At 47.9% G+C, this 25632-nt stretch overlaps 1 protein-coding gene across 1 annotated transcript; it reads right to left on the bottom strand.

Moving 5' to 3' along the window:
- Positions 1-1075: 1075 nt before the first annotated feature.
- PIGZ (phosphatidylinositol glycan anchor biosynthesis class Z) lies at positions 1076-25312 on the bottom strand. Its single transcript, XM_030330310.1, has 6 exons — positions 25171-25312; positions 22256-22425; positions 18453-18578; positions 15602-15706; positions 6823-7033; positions 1076-3935 (listed from the first exon to the last, which is right to left on the bottom strand). Exons 5-6 carry the CDS (start codon positions 6938-6940, stop codon positions 2368-2370), a joined length of 1686 nt encoding a protein of 561 aa, XP_030186170.1. The 5' UTR covers positions 6941-7033; positions 15602-15706; positions 18453-18578; positions 22256-22425; positions 25171-25312; the 3' UTR covers positions 1076-2367.
- Between the last annotated feature and the right edge of the window lie 320 nt (positions 25313-25632).

Raw genomic sequence — 25632 nt, 5'->3', positions numbered from 1 at the left:
CTTTTTTTTTAAGTGGATCTTTTTATTTAAGTTTATTTGTTTTGAGAGAGACAGAGACAGCATGAGTGGGAGAGGGGCAGAGAGGGAGAGAGAGAGAAGGAATCCCAAGCAGGCTTGGGATTCATCCCAAGAGCTCTGTCATCCCAGAGCGCTGTGTGGGGCTCAAAATCATGAAACTGTGAGATCATGACCTGAGCCGAAACCGAGAGTCAGACGCTTAACCAACGGAGCCACCCACGTGCCTCTAGATAACAGCACTTTATGGACAACTGTATTAGAAGTCAGACCGTTAACCATCTACATGGACTACTATGCCAACAGTTCCTCCAGGGAATTCTGAGACTGTGGATCCAACTCAGGGAAGATGCAGAAATCCCAAGAAGTCCAAAGGAGTTTGGGACCCTAGAGTCTAGAGTGTCTCCAAGGTGGCACTTGGGCTGCAAAGTAAGCAAATAAGTGCCAGAGATGATGTTAGGCACTAAGGATAGGAAGACACATCAGAGGTTCTTAGAAACCTAAACCACAATGGTGGATACTATAGAATTTAAATGAAGGGATACTATAGAATTGAAAGGAGGGAAATGTCCAGTAGTTTGCTAGAGCCAACTTCCACTGGATCCTGAGAGCACATCTTTGGCATCTCCTCCCAACTTGGAGTTCAGTAACATCATTTTGGTAGTTTGAAATGATTTGGTAGTTTGTGGCGGGAGTATTTATACCACAAAAATTGGCAAATACTACAAATTGGGGCTTTTTTGCCCCCAGAGAATGGGTTGCTAAACATTTACTAGCATCCACTGACTTTCCTCTTCCTCAGGGTTGGAGTCATGAGGAGGGTGTGGCACTAAGACGAGCAGGAGTCCCGGGGCAGCATGACTCAAAGGGCTGTAGGTTCAAGATGACCCAAGCTTTGGGCACCTCAGTGGCTCAGTCATTAAGCATCTTACTTCAGCTCAGGTCATGACCTTGTTCATGAGCTCCGCTTTGGGTGAGCCCCACTTCTCTGTCTTTTCCTCTCTCTCTCTCTCTGCCCCTCCTGGGATCCTCTCCACCTCCCCCCCCCCCCAACCCCGCTCTCAAAAAAAAAAAAAGGGGATGACCCAAGCCTTAGACAGCAGAAGACGGGACTAGAAAAATGCCCAGGTTTGGTCATTTGTATTGTTTTGCTCTCCTGCTCTGTACTGATTTCCAGCTCACTGATTTCTGTGGCCTGGGTGCCTCTTATGAGCTGCTAGAGCTTTGAGCAGGGAGAATGAGGACAGGTTTAGTGCCAGAGCTCCTCGTGTTCCCAGTGGATGGGTACAGGTGCCTTTAGGTGTGGAGAGCATCGTGCGTGGGGCTATGATGGCTTCCACCAGAGCAGGTGTTGGTTTGGCATGGGGTTTGCTCTTCATCCTATGAAGAGGTTTCAGACGGGGGCTATGAGCTTAGAGAGTGACCAGACCACTTTTAAGAAGTCTCTGGTAGCATCAGATTGCTCTCAAGTGCAACCAGCTACTAACAGCGTTGTGTGTTCTCCATTCCCACTCAGGTGGGCTGAGGAAGGAGAATGGTCTTTAAAGGGTAAGCTGTCCTACCACCTCTCTCATGGACAGGAGTAGAAGAAGGGGAGAAAAGTTCCAGAACTACTTGTCTCGGTAATAACAAAACGCTGAGACAGCAGGCGTCAGAGTGCCCTTAAATATACCGCCAGTCTATGCTTAAAGAGCTTTGGGAGAGATATGCATATTTAGCCAGGGGACATGTGCTGCAGACCAAGGCATGCCATAGTGTCAGCTAGCAGAAACCTCCGAGATCCCCTCATCCATTGTACAGATTGGGAACTGAGGTTAGGTGAGGGGGAGGGGCTTTCTTAAGATCACACAGCCAGTGAGTGGCAGGCAAACCAGGGACTAGAACTCTGGTCTCCAGAGTCTGAACTACCTGGTCTTTCTACATCACCACACTGCCTCCTTCCCAGGTATCTAGGAAGCCAGAGGGTTATCAGGAAAGCAGGAAGTAAGGCATCCTGGAAGGTTTGAGAGAGGTCATTCAGGAATGTCATTAGCAGATCTCTCTTTTCATAACCAGGTGCTATTACATGTCACAACACCACAGCGGCTAGAAGAAACAGAGCAGGAACAGACATTAGGCGCCATTGGTTACACCAGTGGTTGGTTCTTTGGGGACTTTCGCATCAGGATTGTGACTGGTCAGATCTTTGGTCTTTAAGGGGAGAAAGGTGCCAGCTTACCCCGAAGGTAGAGCAGCCAAAGCCTATGCACAGGAGAGGCAGTGGTGGGAATTCTGGAAGGGAAAGGAAAGGAAGAGAATCAGGGCTCCGTCCCAGCCCAGCTACCCACATAGAAGGTGGAATGGTGCCTTCACCTATGGCTGGATCTTAGGCAGTGACTTTTCTGTCACGTTGTCAGGCTTTTCCCCCAGTTCCAAGATGTGAAGGCTGAGATGGTCCCTCCAAGCCCCACTCAACAGAGAGGACAGGGCTGGCGGGTCTTCCAGGGTCAAGTGGGGAAACAGGAGTGCCTCACTCTTGAGAGGGAAATGGCATTTCTCCATGGCAGGCCTGGTGGTGCCAGGAGTCACCACAAAAAGGCGGCAGAGCCACGGCCCACCAGCCACCTGGCAGGCTGGTTGTCTGGTGAAGTTGTTCAGGGCTCGGCACAGGACCCAGTCCTCCGTCCCACCCATGTCCACCACCTCCACAGCTGAGCCCAGGCCCGGGAGGTGCAGGAGGTGCCGGGGGGGCATGTAGGTGTGGGTGAAGAGGAGTGTGTAGTGGGTAGGCATGTTTGGGAGCACGGGTGCGTGAACCACCTGCTCCAGGTGCTCCAGGCCAGGCACCAGGCCTCCCTGATGCAGGCAGCCGAAGAAGAGGGCACCCAGGCTGTTGAAGAGGACCAGGGTGCCCTTGCAGGGCACAGATTGGGCCTGTGGACTGCAAAGCAGGACTAGGGGGACCAGGAGGGGGATCAGGAACCTAGCCTCCTGGTGGCTAAAGGCAGACAGCAGGGCCAGAGGCATGAAGTAGAGGAGCAGGAGGCAAGGCCTGGGGCTGGACAGCAGGCTCCAGCCGCCCAGAGCCCGCGGGAAGCCCGTTCGTGCAAAGGCCTGGAGGCAGGCTTGCAGCTGTTGCCACGCAGCCTGCAGGGCCCGGGCATGCAGCATCCCAAAGAGCAGGAAACCGTTGACGGCCAGGTGAGTCAGCCGCATGTGTGTGCCATGCCTCGCCAGGTTTTGAGGATCCAGGTTGTAGTACAAGAAGTTGGCGGGTGTCAGAACAAGGGTAGTGGATCTAGATGGACTGGAGAAATACCAGCTGTCCACAGCCACAAACACCGCTGCCACGAGGGTTGCCCCTGGGAGCAGCTCCAGGGCTTCCTTCGTCAGTGACTTGAAGCCAGGGTTTGTGGCTCCACAAATGCTCCAGAGGAAGAGCGGGACCAGAGCAAAGGCCAGAAACGTGGGCCGGTTGAAGAAGCCGGCAGCCACGACGCCCCCGAGAAGCCAGCTGTGCCACCAGGGGCCTGGAGCAGGCTTCTTGGGTGTGGGGCTCCAAGCTAACCGGGGGGACACCAGCACCAGCAGCCCGGCAAAGAGCAGTCCCTCGATGGTGTTGGAGAAGGTCCTTGTGTAGAAGACCAGAGTGACGTAGGAACCAGACAGCAGGACCAGGGCGTTCCAGCGCTCCGCCCCCCACAGCGGGGCCAGGTGGTACACGGCCACATCCAGGGCAAAGGAGAGGGCAGTGAGGAGGAGCCGGGGTCCCACCAGCAGCACGTAGCCGCTCACCGGGCCCGGCCATGGCCCCCACTGTTCCCAGAGCCTGAGCAGCCAGAAGGCAGAGCCGGAGGTCAGCAGTGGGAAGACCACCGTGCGGCAGGAGCTGGTGGGGTGAAACTCCCATGGCCGTGCAGCTTCTATACCCAGGATGTCCTCTGCGGACAGAGAAGTGGAGATGAGCCAGGTCCAAGCTCAGGGCACGTGGGAGACAAAATTCTAGGATGGCCCCGAGATTTTCCCAGCCGCTAGTGAACATGGCCTGCACGATCCCTGGGACTCTGAAGATGGTGGCTGTCACTCCTGTGGTTAGGTTATGTCACAGAGGATGGCTGACCATTAGACAGGGGGTAACCCCGTGTGGGCCTGACGTAACCACACGAGACTTTTGAAAGCAAAGAGTTTTCTCAGCTGGTGGTGGAAGAGGACATCAGAGAATCAAACCATGGGGATTTGGTGCACCACTGCTGGCTCAAAGGTGGAGGGCCCCTGGCAGGGAATGTGGGTGGCCTCCAGTTCCATAGCTGCAAATTTGTCCAACTGACAAGAATGAGCCTCGAAGCAGATTTCCCCCCAGAGCTTCCAGACAAGATCTCAGCCTGGCCCAGACCTTGATTTCAGACTTGTGACACGCTGAGCGGAGAGCCCCTACCTGACTTCTGATTTACAGAACCATGATTTATTAAGCAGCAACAGAAATGAACATAGGGAGCTCAGCCCTTCCGAGGTCCCCCTGTGAAGGGGGCAGGAGGAACCATGCCTAGGAAGTGAGGGGACACTGTGCCCTGGGCAGGGTGTGGGGAGAGCAGGGGGAGGCTCCAGTCCGAAGAGTGCTAAAGCCTCCAACATCAGAGTCAAAAACCTGTCTCTGTGATGATGGTTGTCATCTAGGACAGGCATGTGAGACAGGGGAAGGAAACGAGCGGTTGTGGTTAAGGTCAGAAGTGACTTCAGTGTTGCCTATGATACTTAAGATTTTTAGAAGAAAAATGTATTCAAGCAGTACTTATGTAATTAACCTGCTTGCTGCCCAGGGCTGGTCTGTGCCCCTGTGCCCCAGTGTCCCAGAGCTCTGAGGGGTGGGTGAGGGAAACCACCTCTTAATTTCTGCATCTCAGCTCCAAGCCCCACAATATCTCATGCCTGATTAACACTGCTGGCTGTTTAGGGCTCTTTGCTTCTCCTACTTATTTTACTTATTCCTATGGCCTCTTGGCTGTTTTCTCTTTCTATGTCAGAAGGTGAAAGGGAAACAGAAAATCTAGGATCAGATCAACCTGGCTGCTTTTCGTTAGTGGCCAGGTTTTTAAAAAGTGTGGAAAAGACTGGACCTTTCACCTTAAGAAATGAATCCACCTGTTGAGCCCTATGACAGAGATAGATGCATGCCTCCCCAATATCCATCCATTCCCTCCCTCTTTCCTTTCTTCTCTCCTTCCTTCCCTCCCTCCCTCCCTCCCTTCTTTCTTCCTTCCCTCCCTCCCTCCCTTCATCTCTTTAGTTGGGCATTTGGTCAGATATAAAGAGTATTTTTCAGGGGCACCCGGCTGGCTTAGTCAGTGGAGCATGTGACTCTTGATCTTGTGGTTGTAAGTTTGAGTCCCACAATGGGTGCAGAGATTATTTAAAAATAAAATCTTTATGGGGGGCCTGGGTGGCTCAGTCAGTTGGGCATCCAACTCTTGGTTTCGGCTCAGGTTATGGTCTCACAGTTCGTGGGTTCAAGCCCCACATCAGGCTCCATGCTGATATTCAGAGCCTGCTTGGGACTCTCTCTCTCTCCCTCTCTCTCTGCCCCTCCCCTGCTCTCTCTCTCAAAATAAATAAACAAACAAACTTTAAAACATAAAATAAAATCTTTAGGGGCACCTGGGTGGCTCAGTCAGTTAAGCATCCAACTTCACCTCAGATCATGATCTCATAGTCCATGAGTTGGAGCCCCGTGTCGGGCTCTGTGCTGGCAGCTCAGAGCCTGGAGCCTGCTCGGGATTCCATGTCTCCCTCTCTCTCTGCATCTGCTCCACTCAAGCTCTGCCTCTCTTTCTCAAAATTAATAAATTAAAAAAATTTTTAAGGGACGCCTGGGTGGCTCAGTCGGTTGGGTGTCCAACTTCGGCTCAGGTCATGATCTCACGGTTCGTGGGTTCGAGCCCCGCATCGGGCTCTGTGCTGACAGCTCAGAGCCTGGAGCCTGCTTCAGATTCTGTGTCTCCCTTTCTCTCTGACCCTCCCCCGTTCATGCTCTGTCTCTCTCTGTCTCAAAAATAAACATTAAAAAAATTAAAAAAAATTTTTTTTAATTAAAAAAATAAAAAATAAAATAAAATCTTAAAAAAAAAAGACTATTTTTCAGCATCCTTTGCAACCGGATGTGGTCATGTAATACATCCTGACCAATGGCATGGAAATGAGCAAAAAGTATGTGACATTCAAAATATGTCCATTAAAGAGAGCAGGCGTGCCCATCTCCTTTCCAATAGCTGGAAAGACTTGATTTTAGACTTGATGGCTGGAGCTCAAGCAGCCATCTTGAACCATGAGAAAGAAGCCATGTGCCCACAGCATCTGAAAAGCCTCAAGGTCTCTGGCAACCATCCTCATGATGTGTCCTACACCACCCAGCAGATATGTTCTAACAAGTGAGCATTCCAGGCCTGGATTCCCTCAGCCCTTATATGAACCCAGAGAAGAAAAGTTTCATGATCTCAGACCACATCCTGTGTAAGTTTCCCTAAGCATCTGGGAAGCCCAACTCTAAAATCTCTCCACCGAATAGTACAAAACTGCTTTCATTCAGAATAACCTGTGCTGTTGGTCCAAGCAGGAAAACATCAGAGGCTGGCATTTTCTTAGTATCATCCAGAAAATCAATGTCACCAGTCAGGGAGGAGATGCGAAATCCCCACTCCCAAGTTCTCACTCCAGAGAGGCTCATGGAATTACTACTCGTCCACACAGACATGTTTCTCCCTCCCCACTGAATATCCAATCAGCAATAGTCCAGACTCTGTGGCAACTTATCCTAACCGCACACAGGGAGCTTACCCGCCATGACCTCAGGGGACTGGAAGAACTCATCTGGGTGCACATAGCCCGTCTGCGGAAGGAGACACCACAGCAGACGGAGTAGGCTGAGGCTGCCCCACAGGGCCCTGAGTGCCATCTTCAGGTCAAACTGCTGCCAAGACACTGGGTCAAGAGCCTAGAATGGCTTCTCAGTTGCTCCAGACGCAATTCTGGTTCCACAGATCTGCATCTGCTGACAATAGCGTTTGTTAGTTATAAGGTAAATTATAATACGTCCAATTGCCTAGACAAACTCAAAATGGGTTTACATACAATAAAAATGTTAATAATAGCTGCTATTTACTAAGTGCCCGTTAAGTAGTAGGCACTTAACACCCGTATCTCATTTTGCCCTTTCTACATTTCGGGGCAGTGGGTCTTATTATCTCCATTTTACATATAGGGAAAGTGAGACCTCTGTTGATGACCTGGTCACTGCTAACCATATTTGTTAAGAGTCTATCTGCAAATAGGATCTGCAGACCCTCCAAATATGGTTCTCACAGCCCCATCCTGTTCACCAGCTCCTGTCCACAGGCACGGCAGCCTGTCTCTTGCCCATGTGAAAACTGTCGGAACCTCAATGCATTCCATCCATTTCCCTGCAAACATAAAATACATTTGACCCCATTGTCTCCAGGCACTCCCTCCAACCTTCACACACCCTGAAATTGACCTTTCGGAAGGTGATAAGAATTTACTGCTAGGGCCTGAATGTTTGTGCCCTGCCCCATTCATACGTTGAAATCCGAATGCCCATAGTAATAATGTCAGAAAGGTGGAGCCTTTGGGAGGGAGCCCTCCTGAATAGGATTAGTGTTCTCATAAAAGAGATCTCACAGAACTCCCTCATCCTCTCCAACGTGTGAGGGCACCTTGGGAAAGTGTGGACTATGTGCCAGGGAGAGGGCCCCTCACCATGCCCGCGCCTTGATTTTGGACTTCCCAGGCTCTAGAACTGCGAGAAATAAATTCTGTGGTTTATAAGCCACTCAGTCTGTGTATTTTGTTATAGCAGCCTGGGCACGCAAAGACACTTTCTCTTGCTCAGGACTCTCTTTCTCACTCCCTGGACTCAAAAATTAGTAGGAATCTGAGCCCTTTACATGATGAACCTATATATCAGCACCCACATATCATCCCTGGTGAACAGAAAAACAAGTTTGACTCTCCTCCAAGAATACATATGGTGACTGTTTCCTGACTTTGATATTTTATTAAGGTATTTATTTATTTATTTATTTATTTATTATCTGGAGACAGAGTGAAAAGGGAAGAAGGGTCAAGAGAAGGGGGATACAGAGTATCCAAAGCAGGTTCTGTACTGACAGCAGACAGCCCAATGCAGGGCTTGAACTCACAAACCATGAGACCATGACCTGAGCCAAAGTCAGACGCTTAACGACTGAGCCACCCAGGCGCCCATATATTTCAAAGCCTGACCTTAAACAGCTATTGTTCTCAGGTGGAATATGTCATAGCAGGGATGAGACAGGGAAGCAACAGAACAGGAATCTAGCAGATCCTGACAAGGAGCCTCTTGACACTCACTAACACTTCAAGGAGTTTGAAAGATAACTTTTTGCAGCCTCTCCTCGAACTTTCGAACTGAATTGTACAGACTCTTTTTCCAGAACCAGTGACTATCCTGACTTTTAGAGATAAGGTGAGGCCAAACTTAATGCTGGAATGCAGGCAAGGATCCCATTCCTTCCCAATCAATGCCTGAAAGAGAACTTCAAGTACCTCCATTTTGACCTTAGTCTGTACTTTCTAACTGATCAAATTCTTCTTTCCAGCTTATCCCTTAACTCAGGCAAGAGACCTTGCGGGCAAAGCATCCCGTGGTGGGAACCAAAGCTACCCCTTCATGAAAGCAATAAGGACTGCCCTGAGCCAGCAAGACCCCATGTGACTGACCCCAAGACAATGATCTACCTGACCTTTACTGCCCACCCGCATGTACCCACAATGTTAGTCCACTGTCTCCCCAGTGCTGGCCTCCCTGAAATAAGTTCCTTTTCTGTTTCAACCACACTTGTCTCTCTTCCTTTGGATTTTGTCAGTGGTGAGTGACTGAATCTGGTCTGTTTTGGATCCTCGGAGCTAGGAGCTCTTGCACCTCTGTGCCCTGGTTACATGCCCTCACTTTAACTTTCTTTCCAGGCTGGAATTCAAAGTGCACTGTAGTTTAACAGCTCGCAGGATGATGTTACGGGTTTGGTTTTCAGCAGTTTCAGCCCTGCAAGTAATAGCGGAGAAGGGTCTCTTTCAGGGCATGCAAAAGTCATTTTATGAGGACCTTGAGCTGGGAATTTGAAGCCCAGCAAAGGCATCATATACATGTCACCCAAAACCTTCCCTGGGGTATCTCTAATGCCACATCACTCCACGGACTACCAGTGCCCTCCTTACTACTTGAAATAGAGTCATTTAAATCTAATCAGGCTAGGGGCACCTGGGTGGCTCAGTTGGTTAAGCGTCCAACTTCAGCTCAGGTCACGATCTCACAGTTCGTGCATTTGAGCCCCGTGTCGGGCTCTGTGCTGACAGCCCAGAGCCTGGAACCTGCTTCAGATTCTGTGTCTCCCTCTCTCTCTGCCCCTCCCCTGCTCTCTTTCTCTCTCTCTCTCTCTCTCTCTCTCAAAGATAAATAAACATTTAAAAAAAATCAAATACAATCCGGCTAGAGAACCAATTCTAGAAAACCCAGAACCTCTATTCAAAAAATTCATCTTTAAGATTCTGTTCCTCTAGAACCCTTACAGTAACAAAATCTTAGTCAGGGTTCAACCAGAGAAAGAGAACTGGTAGGATATATACATTAAGATTTACTGCAAGGAATTGGTTTATGCACTTGGGGGGGCTGGCTAGGCAAATCTGAAGTCGATAGGGTAGACTGTTAGGAAGACCAGGAAACTCTAGGGAGGAGATAAAGCTGTAGTCTGTAGAGGAGGGGAGCTTCTTGTTCGGGAACACCTTGGTTCGTTCCAAAGGACTTTCAACTGATTCTGTCAGGTCTACACAGATTATCTAGAATAACGTCCCTTATTTATTTTTTTAATTTTTTTTAATGTTTATTTATTTTTGAGACAGAGAGAGACAGAGCATGAATGGGGGAGAGTCAGAGAGAGGGAGACACAGAATCTGAAACAGGCTCCAGGCTCTGAGCTGTCAGCACAGAGCCCGACGTGGGGCTCAAACTCACGGACCGTGAGATCATGACCTGAGCTGAAGTCGGACACTTAACCGACTGAGCCACCCAGGCACCCCTAACTTCCCTTATTTAAAGTCAAATGTTTGTGGACCTTTATTGCATCTACAAAATACCTTCACAACAACATTTAGATTCATGTTTGATTGACTAACTGGGGACTATCGCTTAGTCAAGTTGACACGCACAAAAACGGACTATCACACTCTAAATAATTCCGTGTTTATAACTGTGTTTGCATTTTAGACCAATGGGAGAATTCTTTATGCAACTTACCAGTGACTCACTTCCTGTACTCAACATTCTGTTAATGGTGTTCCCTGTAGCTGTAGTTCCCCTGTGGTATTCCACTGGAGATAGAGATAGAGATATAGACTAAAATTTACTTATATTCTTCTTACTGTTGTTTATCTGCTAGAGCATCTCTGAGTGTTGACAAATTTTTCTATTCCTACGAATGCTGCTGCTACATTCTTATACAGGAGTTCTCTGACATACATATATAGAAATGGAACCCCTGAGTCTTGGGTGTGCAGGCTTTCAACTTTATTAAAGAATGCCCAACTGTTTTTCCAAAGGTCCTGCCAGCCAGCAGATATTATAGTGCCCACTGCTTCATATGCTCCTTTATGCTTGGGATTCTCTAACATTTTGACTTTGTGAATCTTTTGGGTATTTACATGCATTTCCCTGAATACCAGTGCGGTCGAACACCTTTCAAATGTTTGTGGAACATTTTTGTCCTTCTGTGGAAATCCTTCTGACCATTTTTTCTTAGTATGTGTAGGAATTCTTTTTTTTTTTTTTAATTTTTTTTAACGTTTATTTATTTTTGAGACAGAGAGAGACAGAGCATGAACAGGGGAGGGGCAGAGAGAGAGGGAGACACAGAATCGGAAGCAGGCTCCAGGCTCTGAGCTGTCAGCACAGAGCCCGATGCGGGGCTTGAACTCACGGACCGTGAGATCATGACCTGAGCCGAAGTCGGACGCCTGACCGACCAAGCCACTCAGGCGTCCCATTCTTTTTTTTTTTTTTTATAACGTTTTTTATCCTTTTTTTATGTTGATTTATTTTTAGAGACAGAAAGAGACAGCAGGGGAGAGGCACAGAGAGAGGGAGACAGAGATCTGAAGCAGGCTCCGTGCTGACAGCAGAGATCCAGACATGGGGCTCAAACTCACAAACCGCAGGACCATGACCTGAGCTGAAGTCGGATGCTTAACCCACTGAGCCACCCAGGTGCCCCTCCAACATTTACTTTTTAATGGTCCATTTTGGTAGACATTCTGTGGATGCTTGAGAGCACCATATATCCTACAGTTATTGGATACATAGTTCTACACATGTTCATTAGATCAAGTTTGTTAACTGTGTTCCTCAAACCTTTTATATCTTTAATGATTTTCCATTACTTATTCTACAAATCACAGAAATGTGTGTCAAAAAATAGCTCATGAGTAGCGAACTTGTCTAGTCTTCCTTGTAATTTTGTCATTTTAGCTCAGTTTTGAAGCTATGTCATTGTTTTTATAAATTAAAAGTTTAGAATTGTTGGGGTGCCTGGCTGGCTCAGTTGGTAAAGCATGCAATTCTTGATCTTGGGGCTATAAGTTCGAGCCCCACATTGGGTAAAAAGATTACTTAAAAATAAATATTTTTTAAAACGTTTATTTTTAAAAATAATAAATAAAATAAAATAATAAAAAAATTTAAAAATAAAATAATAAAGAGAGAGCATGCAAATGAGCGAGCAGGGGAGGAGCGGAGAGGAGAAAGAGAATCCCAAGCAGAGAGAAAGAGAGAGAAAGAGAGTGCCAAACATGTTCCACACTATCAGTGCAGAACCCACGAACCATGAGATCGTGACCTGAGCCGATATCAAGAGTTGAATGTTTAATCGACTGAGCCACCCTGGCACCCCCAAATCTTTTTTTTTTTAATTAAATGTTTATTTATGTATTTTGAGAGAGAAAGAAAGCATGCGGGCATGATCAGGGGAGGGGCAGAGAGAGAGGGAGAGAGAATCCCAAGCAGGTTCTGTGGCACAGTGCAGAGCCCGATGCAGGGCTCAATCTCACGACTGTGAGATCTTGACCTAAGCCAAAATCAAGAGGCGGACACTTAACCCACTGAGTCACCAGGCACCCCAAAAATAAAATCTTTTTTTTTTTTTTTTTAAATTTTTTTTTTCAACGTTTATTTATTTTTGGGACAGAGAGAGACAGAGCATGAACGGGGGAGGGGCAGAGAGAGAGGGAGACACAGAGTCGGAAACAGGCTCCAGGCTCTGAGCCATCAGCCCAGAGCCCGACGCGGGGCTCGAACTCACGGACCGCGAGATCGTGACCTGGCTGAAGTCGGCCGCTTAACCGACTGCGCCACCCAGGCGCCCCTAAACTTTTTTTTAAAAGATTTTATTTTTGGGGCGCCTGGGTGGCACAGTCGGTTAAGCGGCCGACTTCAGCCAGGTCACGATCTCGCGGTCCGTGAGTTCGAGCCCCGCGTCGGGCTCTGGGCTGATGGCTCAGAGCCTGGAGCCTGTTTCCGACTCTGTGTCTCCCTCTCTCTCTGCCCCTCCCCCGTTCATGCTCTGTCTCTCTCTGTCCCAAAAATAAATAAACGTTGAAAAAAAAAAAAAAAGTTTAGAATTGTTAGAACAGTGAACATTTTGCCATAATACAGTTATCTTTTTTTATCTCTAGTGTTTTTTTCCTAAAATATTTTGTTTGATATTAATACAGTTAATATAGCTATATGAGCTTTCTTTTATTTAGTATTTCTAGTACTGTATATCATTTTAATATTTATTTCTTATTTTTATTTTTTTCTGTTCGAATCATTTTCAGTATTAAATACAAAAGGTGAGCACCTACTTTTTTTGTTTTTTAGACACACACACATAGGTCTCTAACAGCCAAAAGGGGCAGAGGAAATGAGCTCCTGTACTGTCCTCCACAGTCCCCATCCTGTGGTTAAAGCTGCTGCTGGCCCTCCCTCCCTTTGGGCACGGAAATTCACAATACACCCCAGCTGTGATGCCTTATGTATTTCATACTGTGTATGTGTCCCTTCCCAACATCTCCATGCTTAAAACCAAAAAATGGTCAGGGGTACATCCTTCCCAGTGGCCTCAGTTCCTATGCCACAATGGGATAGTGAGGAGATCTTCAGGTCACAAGTTATTTAGTGAAAGGGGTGAGATGGCCAGAGTGAGGACAGCAGAAATGGTGCAGCAGGGAGGCCACGGTTGCAAGTTAGGAGGAGTCTAGGTGAGACACTCAGGAAAATTCTCCCCACCAGGTTTAGATGGACCAATGTGCCAAAGTCAAAAAATAATAATAATCCTGGGGTGCCTGGGTGGCTCAGTCGGTTAAGCGTCTGACTTTGGCTCAGGTCATGATCTCATGGTTTGTCAGTTCGAGTCCTATGTTGGGCTCTGTGCTGAAAGCTCAGAGCTTGGAGCCTGCTTCGGATTCTGTGTCTCCCTCTCTCTCTGCCCCTCCCCTGCTCACACTCTGTCTCTCCCTCAAAAATAAACATTAAAAAAATTTATTAACTAATAATAATCCAAATAATCAGCAGTTCAAACACTACTGAATTTTCAAACTTGTCCGGCAAGAGAAGTCACATAGCAGGAACAATATAGAGCTTTCCAGGAAATGAAGGTAGAGCCCTGGCAAGCCCCCTGAGAACCTGCGTTAGGCCCTACAAGTATCTGCCGTTGCTGTGGGTGTTGCTCCTGCTCCATTTGCAACTTCTCAATCTCGAAGACAACAGGAAGCACCAGGATCATGAAGGCTGGCCTGGAAAACCTGCACATTTTTTGAGCCCCAAAGAGGGAGTGATGAAAAGTGGCGCCAGCCATGGACCGGACCCTCTCTGGGACCATCTCTGTCAGACCTCACAGTCTCTCTGACAGGGTCTCATCCAGCTCCTCTTTGCCTTCCTCCTCCGGCTCCTCCTGTCTTCTCGGCATTGCCTTTCAGAAGCAGTTCATCCAGGGACAGGGGCACCCCAGGACTGCCAGTGGTGGCCAACATTATAATATTTAACATGCTATGTTCTGTGGTTTCACTGCGATGATTCTGGGTGTGCATTTCTCTTTAGCATATTTGGAAACTTTATTGGCTTCCTGACCGTATGGATTGGGTCCTTTCCCATCTATAGAAAGTAATCTTCCCTGGGGCGCTTGGGTGGCTCAGCTGGTTAAGCGTCCGACTTCGGCTAAGGTCATAATCTCACGGTTTGTGAGTTCGAGCCCCGCATCAAGTGACCTCGAGCCCCGCTTCAGGCTCTGTGCTGACAGTGAGAGCCTGTGTAGGATTCTCTCTCTCCCTCTCTCTCTCTGCCTCTCACTCCCTCATGCCCTCTCTCTCTCAAAAATACATCCATCCATCCATCCATACATACATACAAACAAACTTGGGGGAAAAACAGTCTTCCATTTTTTTTTTTCAAACATTTCCTCTTCTCTTTTATTTATTCTCCCTCTGGAATTATGATTAAATGTATGATAGACCTTGTTGGTCTATCTTCTATGTCACTTTAACTTCTATTTTATATTTTCCCTATCTTTGTCTCTCTGGGCTATATTTCAAATAATTTCTTCTGTTCTATCCTCCACATCCCTAATCATTCTTTCAGCTATATTTAACCAGCTTTAAACCTATCTACTGAGTTTTACATTTCAATTTTTTATTTTTCTTTCCTCTGAGTTTTTTTTTCCACATTTGCTTGCTCTTTTGTCATATTTTCAAGCCTCTGTTATTTATTCTATTACATTAAACATGCTTATTTGAGTATGCTAGATCTGATAATTCCAGCATCTAAAGGTTGGGTTTTTTTTGTTTTTTTTTTGTTTTTTTTTTTTTTTTGGTGGGAGGAGGGCACGCCTGGGTGGCTCAGTCAGTTAAGTGACTGACTTCAGCTCAAGTTGTGATCTCAGGGTTCCTGAGTTCCAGCCCGTGTCAGGCTCTGAAGCAGCGTGGACCCTGCTTCAGATCCTCTGTGTCCCTTTTTCTCCATCCCTCCCCTGCTTGCATGCTCTCTCTCTCTCTCTCTCTGTCAAAAATAAATAAACATTTAAAAAAAATATAAAGTTTTTTTGGGTCTGAATCTGCTGTCTCATTTCCGCTGGTTCTTACTCATAGTGCCTTGGTTACCTCTATATTTGGCAAATTATTTTATTTGGGGCTGCTTATTTTCCTTGGACATAACCTGTGGGGATTATTTGAGGCCAGGGATGAAGGCAAATTTCTGAATTCCACTGAAAAGGATTTACACTTGCTTCTGTCAGGTACCTGGGGGCATCAAAAGTCTGGGACCAATTCTGATCATATTATTGGCTCTAGGGTGTTTTGTTTTGTTTTGTTTCCCTTTTAGGGGAGGTGGTACCTAATCATGTGAATCCAGGCTGAAAATCTATATGAAGGCAGGCTTGTGGTTACATATTCTCAGGGGAGATTTGCCCACCCACACTCCAATTCAATTAGCATCAGGATCCCAGTCCTCTGCAGAAGGAATAGTTTATTTCTGGGTCACCTTTATATGGAGAATGTAGTCCTCCAGAGTCCCAGCTTTGAGCGAGTCTCCTGTTAAGATTCTCTCTTGAGTGGGCATCAGGTTTTATCTTCTGTCCTGCCAGTCCTGAGAGAGCACAAAAACCCATGTTCATAAGCACTCAGTTTTGTACATGTCCTTAGTCCATATCTGGCTTCAAGGCCCTGAATACCTCTCTAGGCCCCTGCTCTTGTGCCTTAGTATTCCTTACCTTTTGTTCAGCTCATGTATCGTTACATTTATTATAATTGAATTTGTAGGGGCACCTGGGTGGTTCAGTAGGTTAAGTGATCAACTCTTGATTTTGGTTCAGGTCATGATCCCAGGGTCTTGAGATCAAGCCCCACATTGGGCTCTGCACTAAGCATGGAACGTGCTTAAAATTCTCTCTCACTCCCTTTGCCCCTCTCCCCCGCTCATGCTCTGTCTCTAAAATTTGAAAAAGAAAATCGATTTTGTGTGGATAATACAGAGGACTGCAAGAAAAACTGCCTTTCTTGGAGTCTAATCCCAATTGAATTCAGGTACGGGATCTCCTCTGAGAATGTGTAACCACAAGCCTATCCTCATATAGGTTGTCAGCCTGAATTCTCATGATTCAGCACCACCTCCCCCAAAAGAAAAAAAAAAAAAAACAAACCTGGGGCCAATAATGATTAAAAATGTACAATTCCAGATTGTAATGCACATACAATAATAATACAAGATAGATTACATATAAATTATTATTTTATATTTATGTATAGACAGAGAGGTGGGCACAAGAAATAACCATGTTGAGAGGTAAGATGAGGGTGGTGAAAAGCTAAGTTAGTTTAAGCTGTGTCAAGTTATTTTCAAGGAAGTCATGTACTTAGGGGTCAGCCTTGGTCAGTGGATCTTGTGGTCATTATCTGAGAGGAAACAGGAAGTGTGACAGGACTATGTTGCAAACATATCCGGGCTCTTTTAGGATATGGCCCAAAACTACTAAGGGGAATCCGGGTGTCTCCACAATTGTTGCGGGTGGACGGGATGGGCTGATGCTATGCCCAGGCCTCTGAAGCTGGTTCTAGAACTGCTGGCAGGCTGTTCCTCCGTGTTCAGGAGGGAGGGCGATCGTGGGACCATTGGGATAATGACTTGACTATGAGGCCTATGGAACAAGCCAGCCTGTGGCCCTAGAGTATAAATGTGCTTTAACCATCCCACCCGATCCCGCTCTTATCCTGCCCCTCTAGTTACTACATGCTCTGCCCAAGCCTATGCCATTGGCTGGGCTGCTCCATCTCAGGGGTGCGGCTTGGAACAGTGGAATTAATTGCGTTTATCTCTATGAGGGCTGTCTGACAATTCAGTGAGGATTTTGGTGTATCTAATATGCTGTGGAACAGGAAAGGAATCACACAATGTTTGTTTGAGGATATGCTTTTGTCACTTAGCAAAATATCATGAGCGTCTTGCTGTACGTTGTAAGCATCCTCACCCACCAGCCACAAGCTCTCCATCCGTTCTGTATCTACTTGCTCCCTCTGTTCCCTTCAGCTGGCACCTTCCCTTCCTCATAAGCGTGTTTGATTATCTGCCATTCCTAGAAAACCAACCTCCCAAAACTTTCCCTGAGCTGATGTGCCCTCCATCCACCATCTCTCTCTCTATGTCCCTGTACGGGACTCCCTAAACCATCCACATTCACTGAATTCGCTCCTCACGTCTTGTTGGCTGCTCTACCCCGGATGGTCTAGCTTTGCCCACCACCACGGTGCTGACACAGCCCTCTCCTGGGCCTCATTGCTTTTCTAATTGTCAAACCCAATGGTCACTTCAGGCCCCTACCTTGCATGTCATGTGACAACAGGGATCCCTCACAATTCCCATCTCCTTCTAGAGTGCCTTCCTACACCATAAAAGGCTGGGAAGCAAAAAGCTTCATTTTGTAGATTCCCTTGAAGTTGGGTTACGCGAATGAGGTTTTAAGAATTTAGAGAGCAGGGGCACCTGGGTGGCTCAGTCAGTTAAGCATCTGACTTTGCCTCAAGTCATGATCCCACAGCTTGTGAGTTCGAGCCCCACGACAAGCCCCACGTCGGGCTCTGTGCTGACAGCTCAGAGCCTGAAGCCTGCTTCAGATTCTGTGTCTCCCTCTCTCTGCCCCTCCCTGGCTCACTCTCTCTTTCTCTCTCAAGAATAAATAAGCAATGAAGAATTAAAAAAAAAAAAAAAAAGAATTCAGAGAGCAGATGTGAGACAGACCATATATCTGCAATTTTCATTGTCTTCTCTGGGCAAACAAGATTATGGAGACATGGAGTTTTCCTGCAGCAGCTTCCCAGTGTCCAGCCCCAGCTTCGTGGGTACGGAGACACAGCTGCGGTTATGGTGGCATCCTGACTTTCAGCAACAGTGCTGTGTTACTAAATTTGACTGAGTCCCAAGGTAGCCTTAACACTTGCTGGACTGTCACACAAATGGCAGCACCTCTAGTGAGTTACTTCTGGGTGTTTACAGAGTCTTTCCTGGAGGCCCAAACTATAGCCCATTCTTCCAGGGCACCTAATGACTTATAGTACCTGTATAAATTCCTTTTCTGCTGGCTTCTATTTCCCATACTGAATGCTGGTCATTTGGTATCAGAGGTGGCTCTAGGCAAGGATGGGAATATTCATATGCTGAAAGAAAATAACTGTGCACCAACAGCGGGGGAAGCCTGGGCCCCGCTTAGGCCTCCTTGGCAGCAGGTGTTCCGGCCTATGGCTCAGAGAAGTGCACCCTCCCCTTATGCTTGTCCCCACAGCCTTCCAGAGCCTCTCAGTCCACCAGCTCTGCCACACCAGCAAAACCCTCCCATGCTCACCTGCTTTTCCATCTTGACCACACATCTCATTCTGCTTTCATCCACTGCCTCCATGTCGAAGGGCCCCTTGTCACCCTTCTTCTGGACGTTCTGGTCACTAGGCCCCAGACCACAATCAGGTCCACCCTGCAGGAAAAGGGAACAGTCAAAGGGCCCAGACACATGCCACCGTCCCTCCCACAAGAGCATACATACATACATAAATGGAAACAGAAGAAAATAACTACCAGTCTATCTTCTATGTCCAAATTTTTTTTTCAAGAACATGGGCAAAACAAAGATATTTTCTGGCAAATCAAAACTGAAAGATCTTTACAAGCAGACCCTCAGGAAATTCCAAAGTTTACATATATATACCAGGCAGAAGGAAAAATGATTCTAGATAGAATATCCGAGACGGGTGGGCGGGGCACCTGGGTGGCTTGCTTGGTTAGCATCTGACGTTAGCTCAGTTCATGATCTCTCAGTTCATGTGTTCGAGCCCCGTGTCGGGATCGACGCTGTGCAGAGCCTGCTTGGGATTCTCTCTCTCTCTCTCTCTCTCTCTCTCTCTCTCTGTTCCTCCCTCACTCGTGCTTGCTCTTTCTTTCAAAATAAAATAAATAAACTTAAAAAAAAAAAAAAGAAGATCCGAGATGCAAGTAGGAATAAGGAGCAAAGAAGTCATTAGATGGGAGGTATCTGGGAAGTGGACGCCAAGTGAAGGCCATCCTCCTGCTGTAAGTAAGGCCGTCCTCTGGCAAGTAATGTCAAGGCGATGGCTAAGTTCTCTGAGGTGGTGTTCCATGTTAATTTGCCAGCTTCGTGGGTGCTGGCAGGCTATGGCCAAACACTGGCATCACAAACACAGCACCGTGTTCTTGAATTCAATAGTTTCAGTGGTCCCACTCCCTCTCTGTGGGTCTCAAGACCCCCAGAGCATGGTGCCGCTGGGCTCCCTTGCCACTTCCCAGGGATTCTCATGATTTCTGTCTCTTTCTTCCTGTGCACATCATCCTCATGCTGGTAGCCAGATGGTTAGGGCAAGCCATTCCATGCAGACATGACAACATTGAGAAGATTCTGTATTCTTTGTGTACCACTGTTTTTGTTGCTTCTTTTTCAACAATTTGAGTTATAATTAACATACAACTCATTCAAAATGTACAATTCAATAGCTTTTAGTATATTCACACATATGTGTGACCATCACCCTTATCGATTTTTTTCTAAAAGTTTATTTTGAGAGAGTGTGTGCGTGTGTGAGCAGGGGGGAGGGGAGAGAGAGAGAGAGAGAGAGAATGAATCCCAAGCAGGCTCCTCGCTATCAGCACAGAGCCTGACATGGGGCTTGATCCCACAAACTGCGAGATCATGACCTGAGAGGAGATCAAGAGTCAGGCACTCAACTGACTGAGCCACACAGGTGCCCCTGTCAATTTTAGAACATTTGGTCACCTCAAGAAGAAAGCGCATACACTTTATTCATCATCTCCCATCTCCCTGCCACCTCCTCAGCCCTAAGCAACTAAACCACCTTTTCTCTATAGATTTCCCTATTCTGGACTTCCATTATTAATAGAAGCATACAGTATGTGGCCTTTTGTGGCTGCCTTCTCTCACTTAAAATAATGTTTTCAAAGTTCATTAATGTTAAAGCCTGTATCAGTACTTATTCTTTATTATAGCCAAATATTATTCCATTGTATGGATGTGTCACATTTTGGGTATCCATTCCACTATTGATGAACATTTGTGTTGTGTCTACATTTTGGCTATTATGAATAACACTGCTATAAATATTTGTGTATGAATTTCAGTGGGACATAATTTTTTTTTCATTTTCCTGGGTATATACCCAGGAGTAGAACGGCTGGGTAATATGGGAACTCTATGTTTAATTGAGGAACTGCAACATTATTTTACAAGTGGCTATTCCTTTTTACATTCTCGCCAGGGTTCTGAATTCCCACCAGGGTTCTGAATTCTCCACATCCTGACCAACACTTGGTGTTATCTGGCTTTTTGATTCTAGTTGCCCTAGTGAGTATGAAGTGGTATCTCATCGTGGTTTTGGTCTTTGTGGGCATCTTTTCTTTTTAAATCAAAGAAATATTTTCCAGAAGTCCCTCAACAGACTTTCCACCAAGTCTCATTGGCCAGAAAGGGATCAAATACACCTTCATAAACCAATCACTGGCAAGCACAATGGGATTATGAGTGAGGACTGACTTCCTGGTTTGGAGCTGGGGCTCTGGGCTGCCTCCTGCAAGGCACACAGAATCCAGATGGTGCTTACCCCCAACAACATCAGGTTCTGTTGGCAAACAGTAAGTAAGACAGAGGATCAACTGTGTGTGGCTGCTACGTGTGGATTCCAAGGCACCGGGCTCTGGTGGCTTTCTTCTGTCTTCTGGACCATTTGTTTTTAGTCTCCTCTTCCTCTGTCCACCGCTGAAATGTCAGTGCTCCTGGTCTTCAACTTCACTGTTCTCAGCATCTACACTCTTTCTGGGTTATCTCATTTATCCTCATGGTTTCAATTCCCATTTGATGACTTCTAAAATTGCTTCTTCTCTGAACTTCAGATTTATTGATAATAATAACAACAGTAATAGTGTTGCCAGGATGTCTGGGTGGCTCAGTCCATTAAGTGTTCAGCTCTTGACTTCGGCTCAGGTCATGATCCTGTGGTTCATGGGTTCGAGCCCTGCATCAGACTCTGGGCTGGCAGTGTGGAGCCTACTTGGGATTCTCCCTGTCTCCCTCCCTTTCTGCCCCTCCCTCACTATGCTTTCCATCTCTCTCTCTCTCTCTCAAAATAAATAAACTTAAATAAAAAAAATAGTGTTGTCATTTTTAGATACTTATTATGTTCCAGGCACTGTACATTATCTCATTTTATTCTCATTTAATAACAACTCTGAAACCCTATTATTATACCTATCTTATAGATGAATTAACAGGTTTAAAGAGATCCGGTTTTTTGCTCAAGGTAACACAACTAGTAGGTTGATGAAGGTAGGAGTTGGACCCAGCCTGTTAGACTCCAGAGCCCTGAGTCACTGCCTGTTGACATTCTGCACCCACCTCAAACCCAGGGCAGCCAAACGTCTCATCGCTTTCCCATTAACCAGTCCTGCCCCCATATCCCCTGCAGCAGTGAGGGAATGAACATTTGTCCAACTATTCAGTCCAGAAATCCAGGGGTCATCTTCCTTCTTCACCCCTTCACTAAGCGATACTAACTTTGCTTTCTAAGAATTTTTTTCTTTCTTCAAAGATTTTATTTTCTAAGTCACCTTTATACCCAACATGGGGCTCAAACTCACTGAACTCACAACCCACAATCAGAAGTGGCATGCTCTACCAAGCGAGCCAGCCAGGTGCCCCCTAATCATTTCCTCATCCTCTCCCCAGGTCTGGTCTGCTGTGACTGGGGTACATGCTGCCTGAGACTCCTCAGCCCCCCGGGGTGGCTGAACAGGAACTTCCGGTGTCTGGAACCCCTGTGTTGGTTGCCTCTAGCTGCAAACAGCCCCTTCCCATTTTACCGTGGTGTGTCATACAAAAGGAATCATTTTCTGTGCATGTATAACAAGGAAAATATCAAGAAGCAAGATCTAGAGTAGACTGCACCCACCTCTCTGTTTTCCCTCCTCTAACTGCACCCTCCCTCCTAAGTGCAGCCAGTGAGCTACATGCATTTATCTCCTGGGTAATGACCCTCTGGGTGGGTCAGCCCCTCACCTCCCTCAGGACCAAGTCCACATTCCTGACTATAGCTTACAAGGCTCTCCAGTCCCCACTGTCCCCACTCTCACCTCTGCACAGAACTCGGTACTCCAGAAACATTACGTTTTTCTGTAGTCCTCTCTTTTGTCCTGCATTGTTTCTCACTCCAGCGTCTTGGCTTATAATATGAAGGTTAAGATCCTCTTTGGTCAGTTTCAAATCCTTGCTGTCACTTGCTCACGGCAAAAGAGCAATCAATCTGTAAAATGAAGTTAACAATAGTACCTCCTTCAGAGCTGTTGGGAAGACAACATGAATAAACAAACATGGCAGCGGTTTCTTTCATTTTTCATTTTGCTTCAAGTGCCGGGACCCCCTAGAAGCCTTCCCCAATCTTATTTCCCCAGAACCCTGTGCTTCATAGCACTGACCCCTGGCACTGTCTGATTGCTTCTCTGCCTTGCCTGGCTGAGATCCCCCAGGTCTGGGATCCATTCTATCCATCTCAGCCCCTCGAATCCACCTGATGGGCCTACTGTGGTGACAGGGTCAAGGACAGAGTTGGGGATCCCCAGAGGAGGTGACAACATAACAGTGCGGGAAGTTGTCAAGAAAGACCCAAGTGCCGCTCCCCAGGCAGAGAGGCTAGGCTGGAGGACTGGTCCCTGTGGCCAGGTGTTCTAGGGACAGAGCCAACACCACAGGTGTGGCCACTAGTCACCTGAACACAATCAGGATAGGCGGTGGCTTGTGTGTGCACATGTGCACACTGAGCTGTCCCTGTGGAGGTTCAAATCCTACCTGTCTTGCTGGGTGGGGAGAGGGGCGTGGGTGGGTGTGGGTGGGTGACTGTCTCCAGAAGGGCAGTGGAGAGGCAGGTTCTAGAATAAAGGGACAGTGCCTGGGGCCATGGAGTTTTGACTGTGGGGTGGGGGAGTGGCCACTAATAACCACAGACAGGGGCATCCTAAGCGTGTGCGGGGGATGTGTGAAGGCAGGCAGCAGGGAGAGACCATCTCAGTGGCAGGGGTGCAGGAAGCAGAAACCACTGCGCTGGGCGCGGGGGAAGCCAGGGAAGAGATCACAGCAGTGGAGCAAAAGGGAGCCAGCTCCCGCTCTGCCAACCAGACAGCCAGCGGAGGGGGTGTGGAGACACTAGCCTGTCTCGTCTTTCTCGCTGAGTCAGAGGGCGGGCTGGCGCTTGGTGCCCCACCTCTCTCAGGCACCACACCGTGTACACTGTGTGCACAGCACAGTGTCGGCTCTGGGGGCACCGATGTGAACAAGCATGGTTCAGAACAGCAGCCACTGTGTGGTGGCTTGTTGCAAGGGACGTCCCTACCTTCAAACTTAAACTTCTTCCTGATAAAGCTCCTGGATCGCAGCTTTAAGGGAGAGGGGGGTGATCCCAAGGTTTGGCCCTTTCTGGAGACCTGGCATTTGGAAGAGGTTTTAAAGACTGCAGGGCCAGGAGTGTTCGAGAAGGAGCCCCCTGGGCAACAGCCAAAGGCATCTTCAAATATGATGCACAAAGACCATGTCCCTTAAGGCCAAGATCTTGCTCCAAACTCTGAGGTCCATCCCAGGGGCAGAGGGTGACAGTGGCTCTCCTGAATCCATTTGCCTGTGAGGTGTTGATTTCATCCTCATATCAACACTGATGGTCACAGTAAGTCCTTCAGGGCACCCCACCCTGGAAGCATTGGAAAGTCTGACTCTGGCTTCCTCCTTCCCTTGGTTGGCCATATGTGCCTGTGTTTATCCTTTGATTAACAGAGAATGATGGGGCGCCTGGGTGGCTCAGTCAGTTAAGCGTCTGACTTTGGCTCAGGTCATGATCTCGAGGTTTGTGAGTCCGAGCCCCGCGTCGGGCTCTGTGCTGACAGCTCAGAGCCTGGAGCCTGCTTCAGATCCTGTGTCTCCCTCTCTCTGCCCCTCCCCTGCTGGTGCTCTGTCTCTGCCTCTCAAAAATAAATAAACAGTAACAACAACAACAACAACAACAACAACAGAGAATGCAACACACAGCATTGAACACACATAAGGGTGAGTAGAAGAGAGTAAGGTATGTCCACTAACTGGCATATGTCATCTGCCATCCATGACCTCATGCTTCCCATCTGCAAAATGGGAACTCTCCTCTGTAGTGGGGACTTTCTAGGTGTTAATAATTCTGACAGTGGTTCCCAATTTTATGAGGCAAAAGAGTCTGAGGTGAAGAATGACATTTAGAAGTAACAGTGAGGGATGTCCTCAAGGAAAGGGGCAAGTGTCTTTGCCATATTGTATGTTTACCCCTCAGACCCCAAAGGTCCAGACAGCCACCAACCAGAGCAGCAGGTGCTCGCCCTTGCCCCAGCCTTGCCTGTAGCTTCCTGGACGACAGGCTATTGCCCTTGTCTGTGCTCCCTTGTGAGACACTTGGGCAAGGAGCCCATCCTCTCACTCTGAAAGGGCAAGCATGACCCGACCTTGTGGAGATTCTTCTCCACTGAATTAACACACATCTATCTGTGCTTCACAGACTTAGTGCTCAGCACTCAGCGTCTTTTGGGTTAGTCTTCCCAGGGACCCTGGGAGGTAGCATTACAGTCCCATTTTATAGATGAGGAAAGTGAGGCTCAGTAAAGTTTCAGAACCACCCAAGAACATCAGCCGGTTCCAGGAAAGGATTCAAGCCTACGCTTCTGTCTAGGTCCAAAGCTAGTGCTCTAAAGTATCCTCACAGTCTCTCCTCCCCTCCCCTTCCCGAGAAGGCGTCACCGAAAGCCTCCTGTCTCCCCTAGGTTGGGGCACGTCAGTGCTCAGAGCCGGCAGACCCGGGTTTGGGGAAAACCGCCCGCGATAAGGTGGGAATCCCTGCCTGACTCACCAGTCTCTAGAATCTGCTGGTCCCTCGGCAGCTAGCAAAAGTAGGAATGGAAGCAACTGTCCTTCCTCCCTGCTTTGCCTTCCTCCCTCCCTGACCCCCATTAACACTTCTGGAGCTGCTCGGCCGACTCACCGGCGCGCTGTGTCTGGGCTGCACCTGCGGCGCTGGCGGCGTCCGCCCACCCGGAGGCCTGCACTGGGGGTGGGCCCGGAGCCTCCCCGACCACAGGGCGCGGGACGGGTGCCGTGCGTCCTCAACGCAGCCACCGCTCTGCCAGGTCCGGGAAACTAAGCAAACCACGCAGTGCGCCAGGCGGGGCGGAGAGGGTTGGAGACAAGGGCGCCGGCAGGCGGGGCTGCCCAAGTGCGTCCCTTGAGGTCCCGTGGTGAGCTGTGGCCAAGGGGGGGGGGGAGGGTGATTACGGAGGGTCCGGTGTCCCTTGGGCCTTGGCACGCCGGTCAGTGATGGAGCTCTCCCCTCCCCGCATTCCAGCTCATTCCCCTAGCAGCCCCTTACTTGGCCCGCCACGCCTGGTGAGCCGCTTTTTCAGCACACGAGGGACAGTTTAAACAAAACATCTCTAGGACAGACTTC

This window comes from Lynx canadensis, chromosome C2 (assembly GCF_007474595.2).
Source record: "Lynx canadensis isolate LIC74 chromosome C2, mLynCan4.pri.v2, whole genome shotgun sequence".
Taxonomy (NCBI): Eukaryota; Metazoa; Chordata; class Mammalia; order Carnivora; family Felidae; genus Lynx; species Lynx canadensis.
The sequence above is the reverse complement of the archived record's forward strand: the minus strand, read 5'-3'. Positions and strand labels throughout refer to the sequence as shown.

What these genes read in the sequence shown, in the direction of transcription:
- PIGZ (XM_030330310.1), bottom strand. Translation starts at nt 6,940, where the DNA reads ATGGCACTCAGGGCCCTGTGGGGCAGCCTCAGCCTACTCCGTCTGCTG. An exon ending in GTCCCCTGAGGTCATGGCGG is followed by an intron (nt 3,936 to 6,822) that starts GTAAGCTCCCTG and finishes CTCTGTCCGCAG; the next exon opens with AGGACATCCTGGGTATAGAA.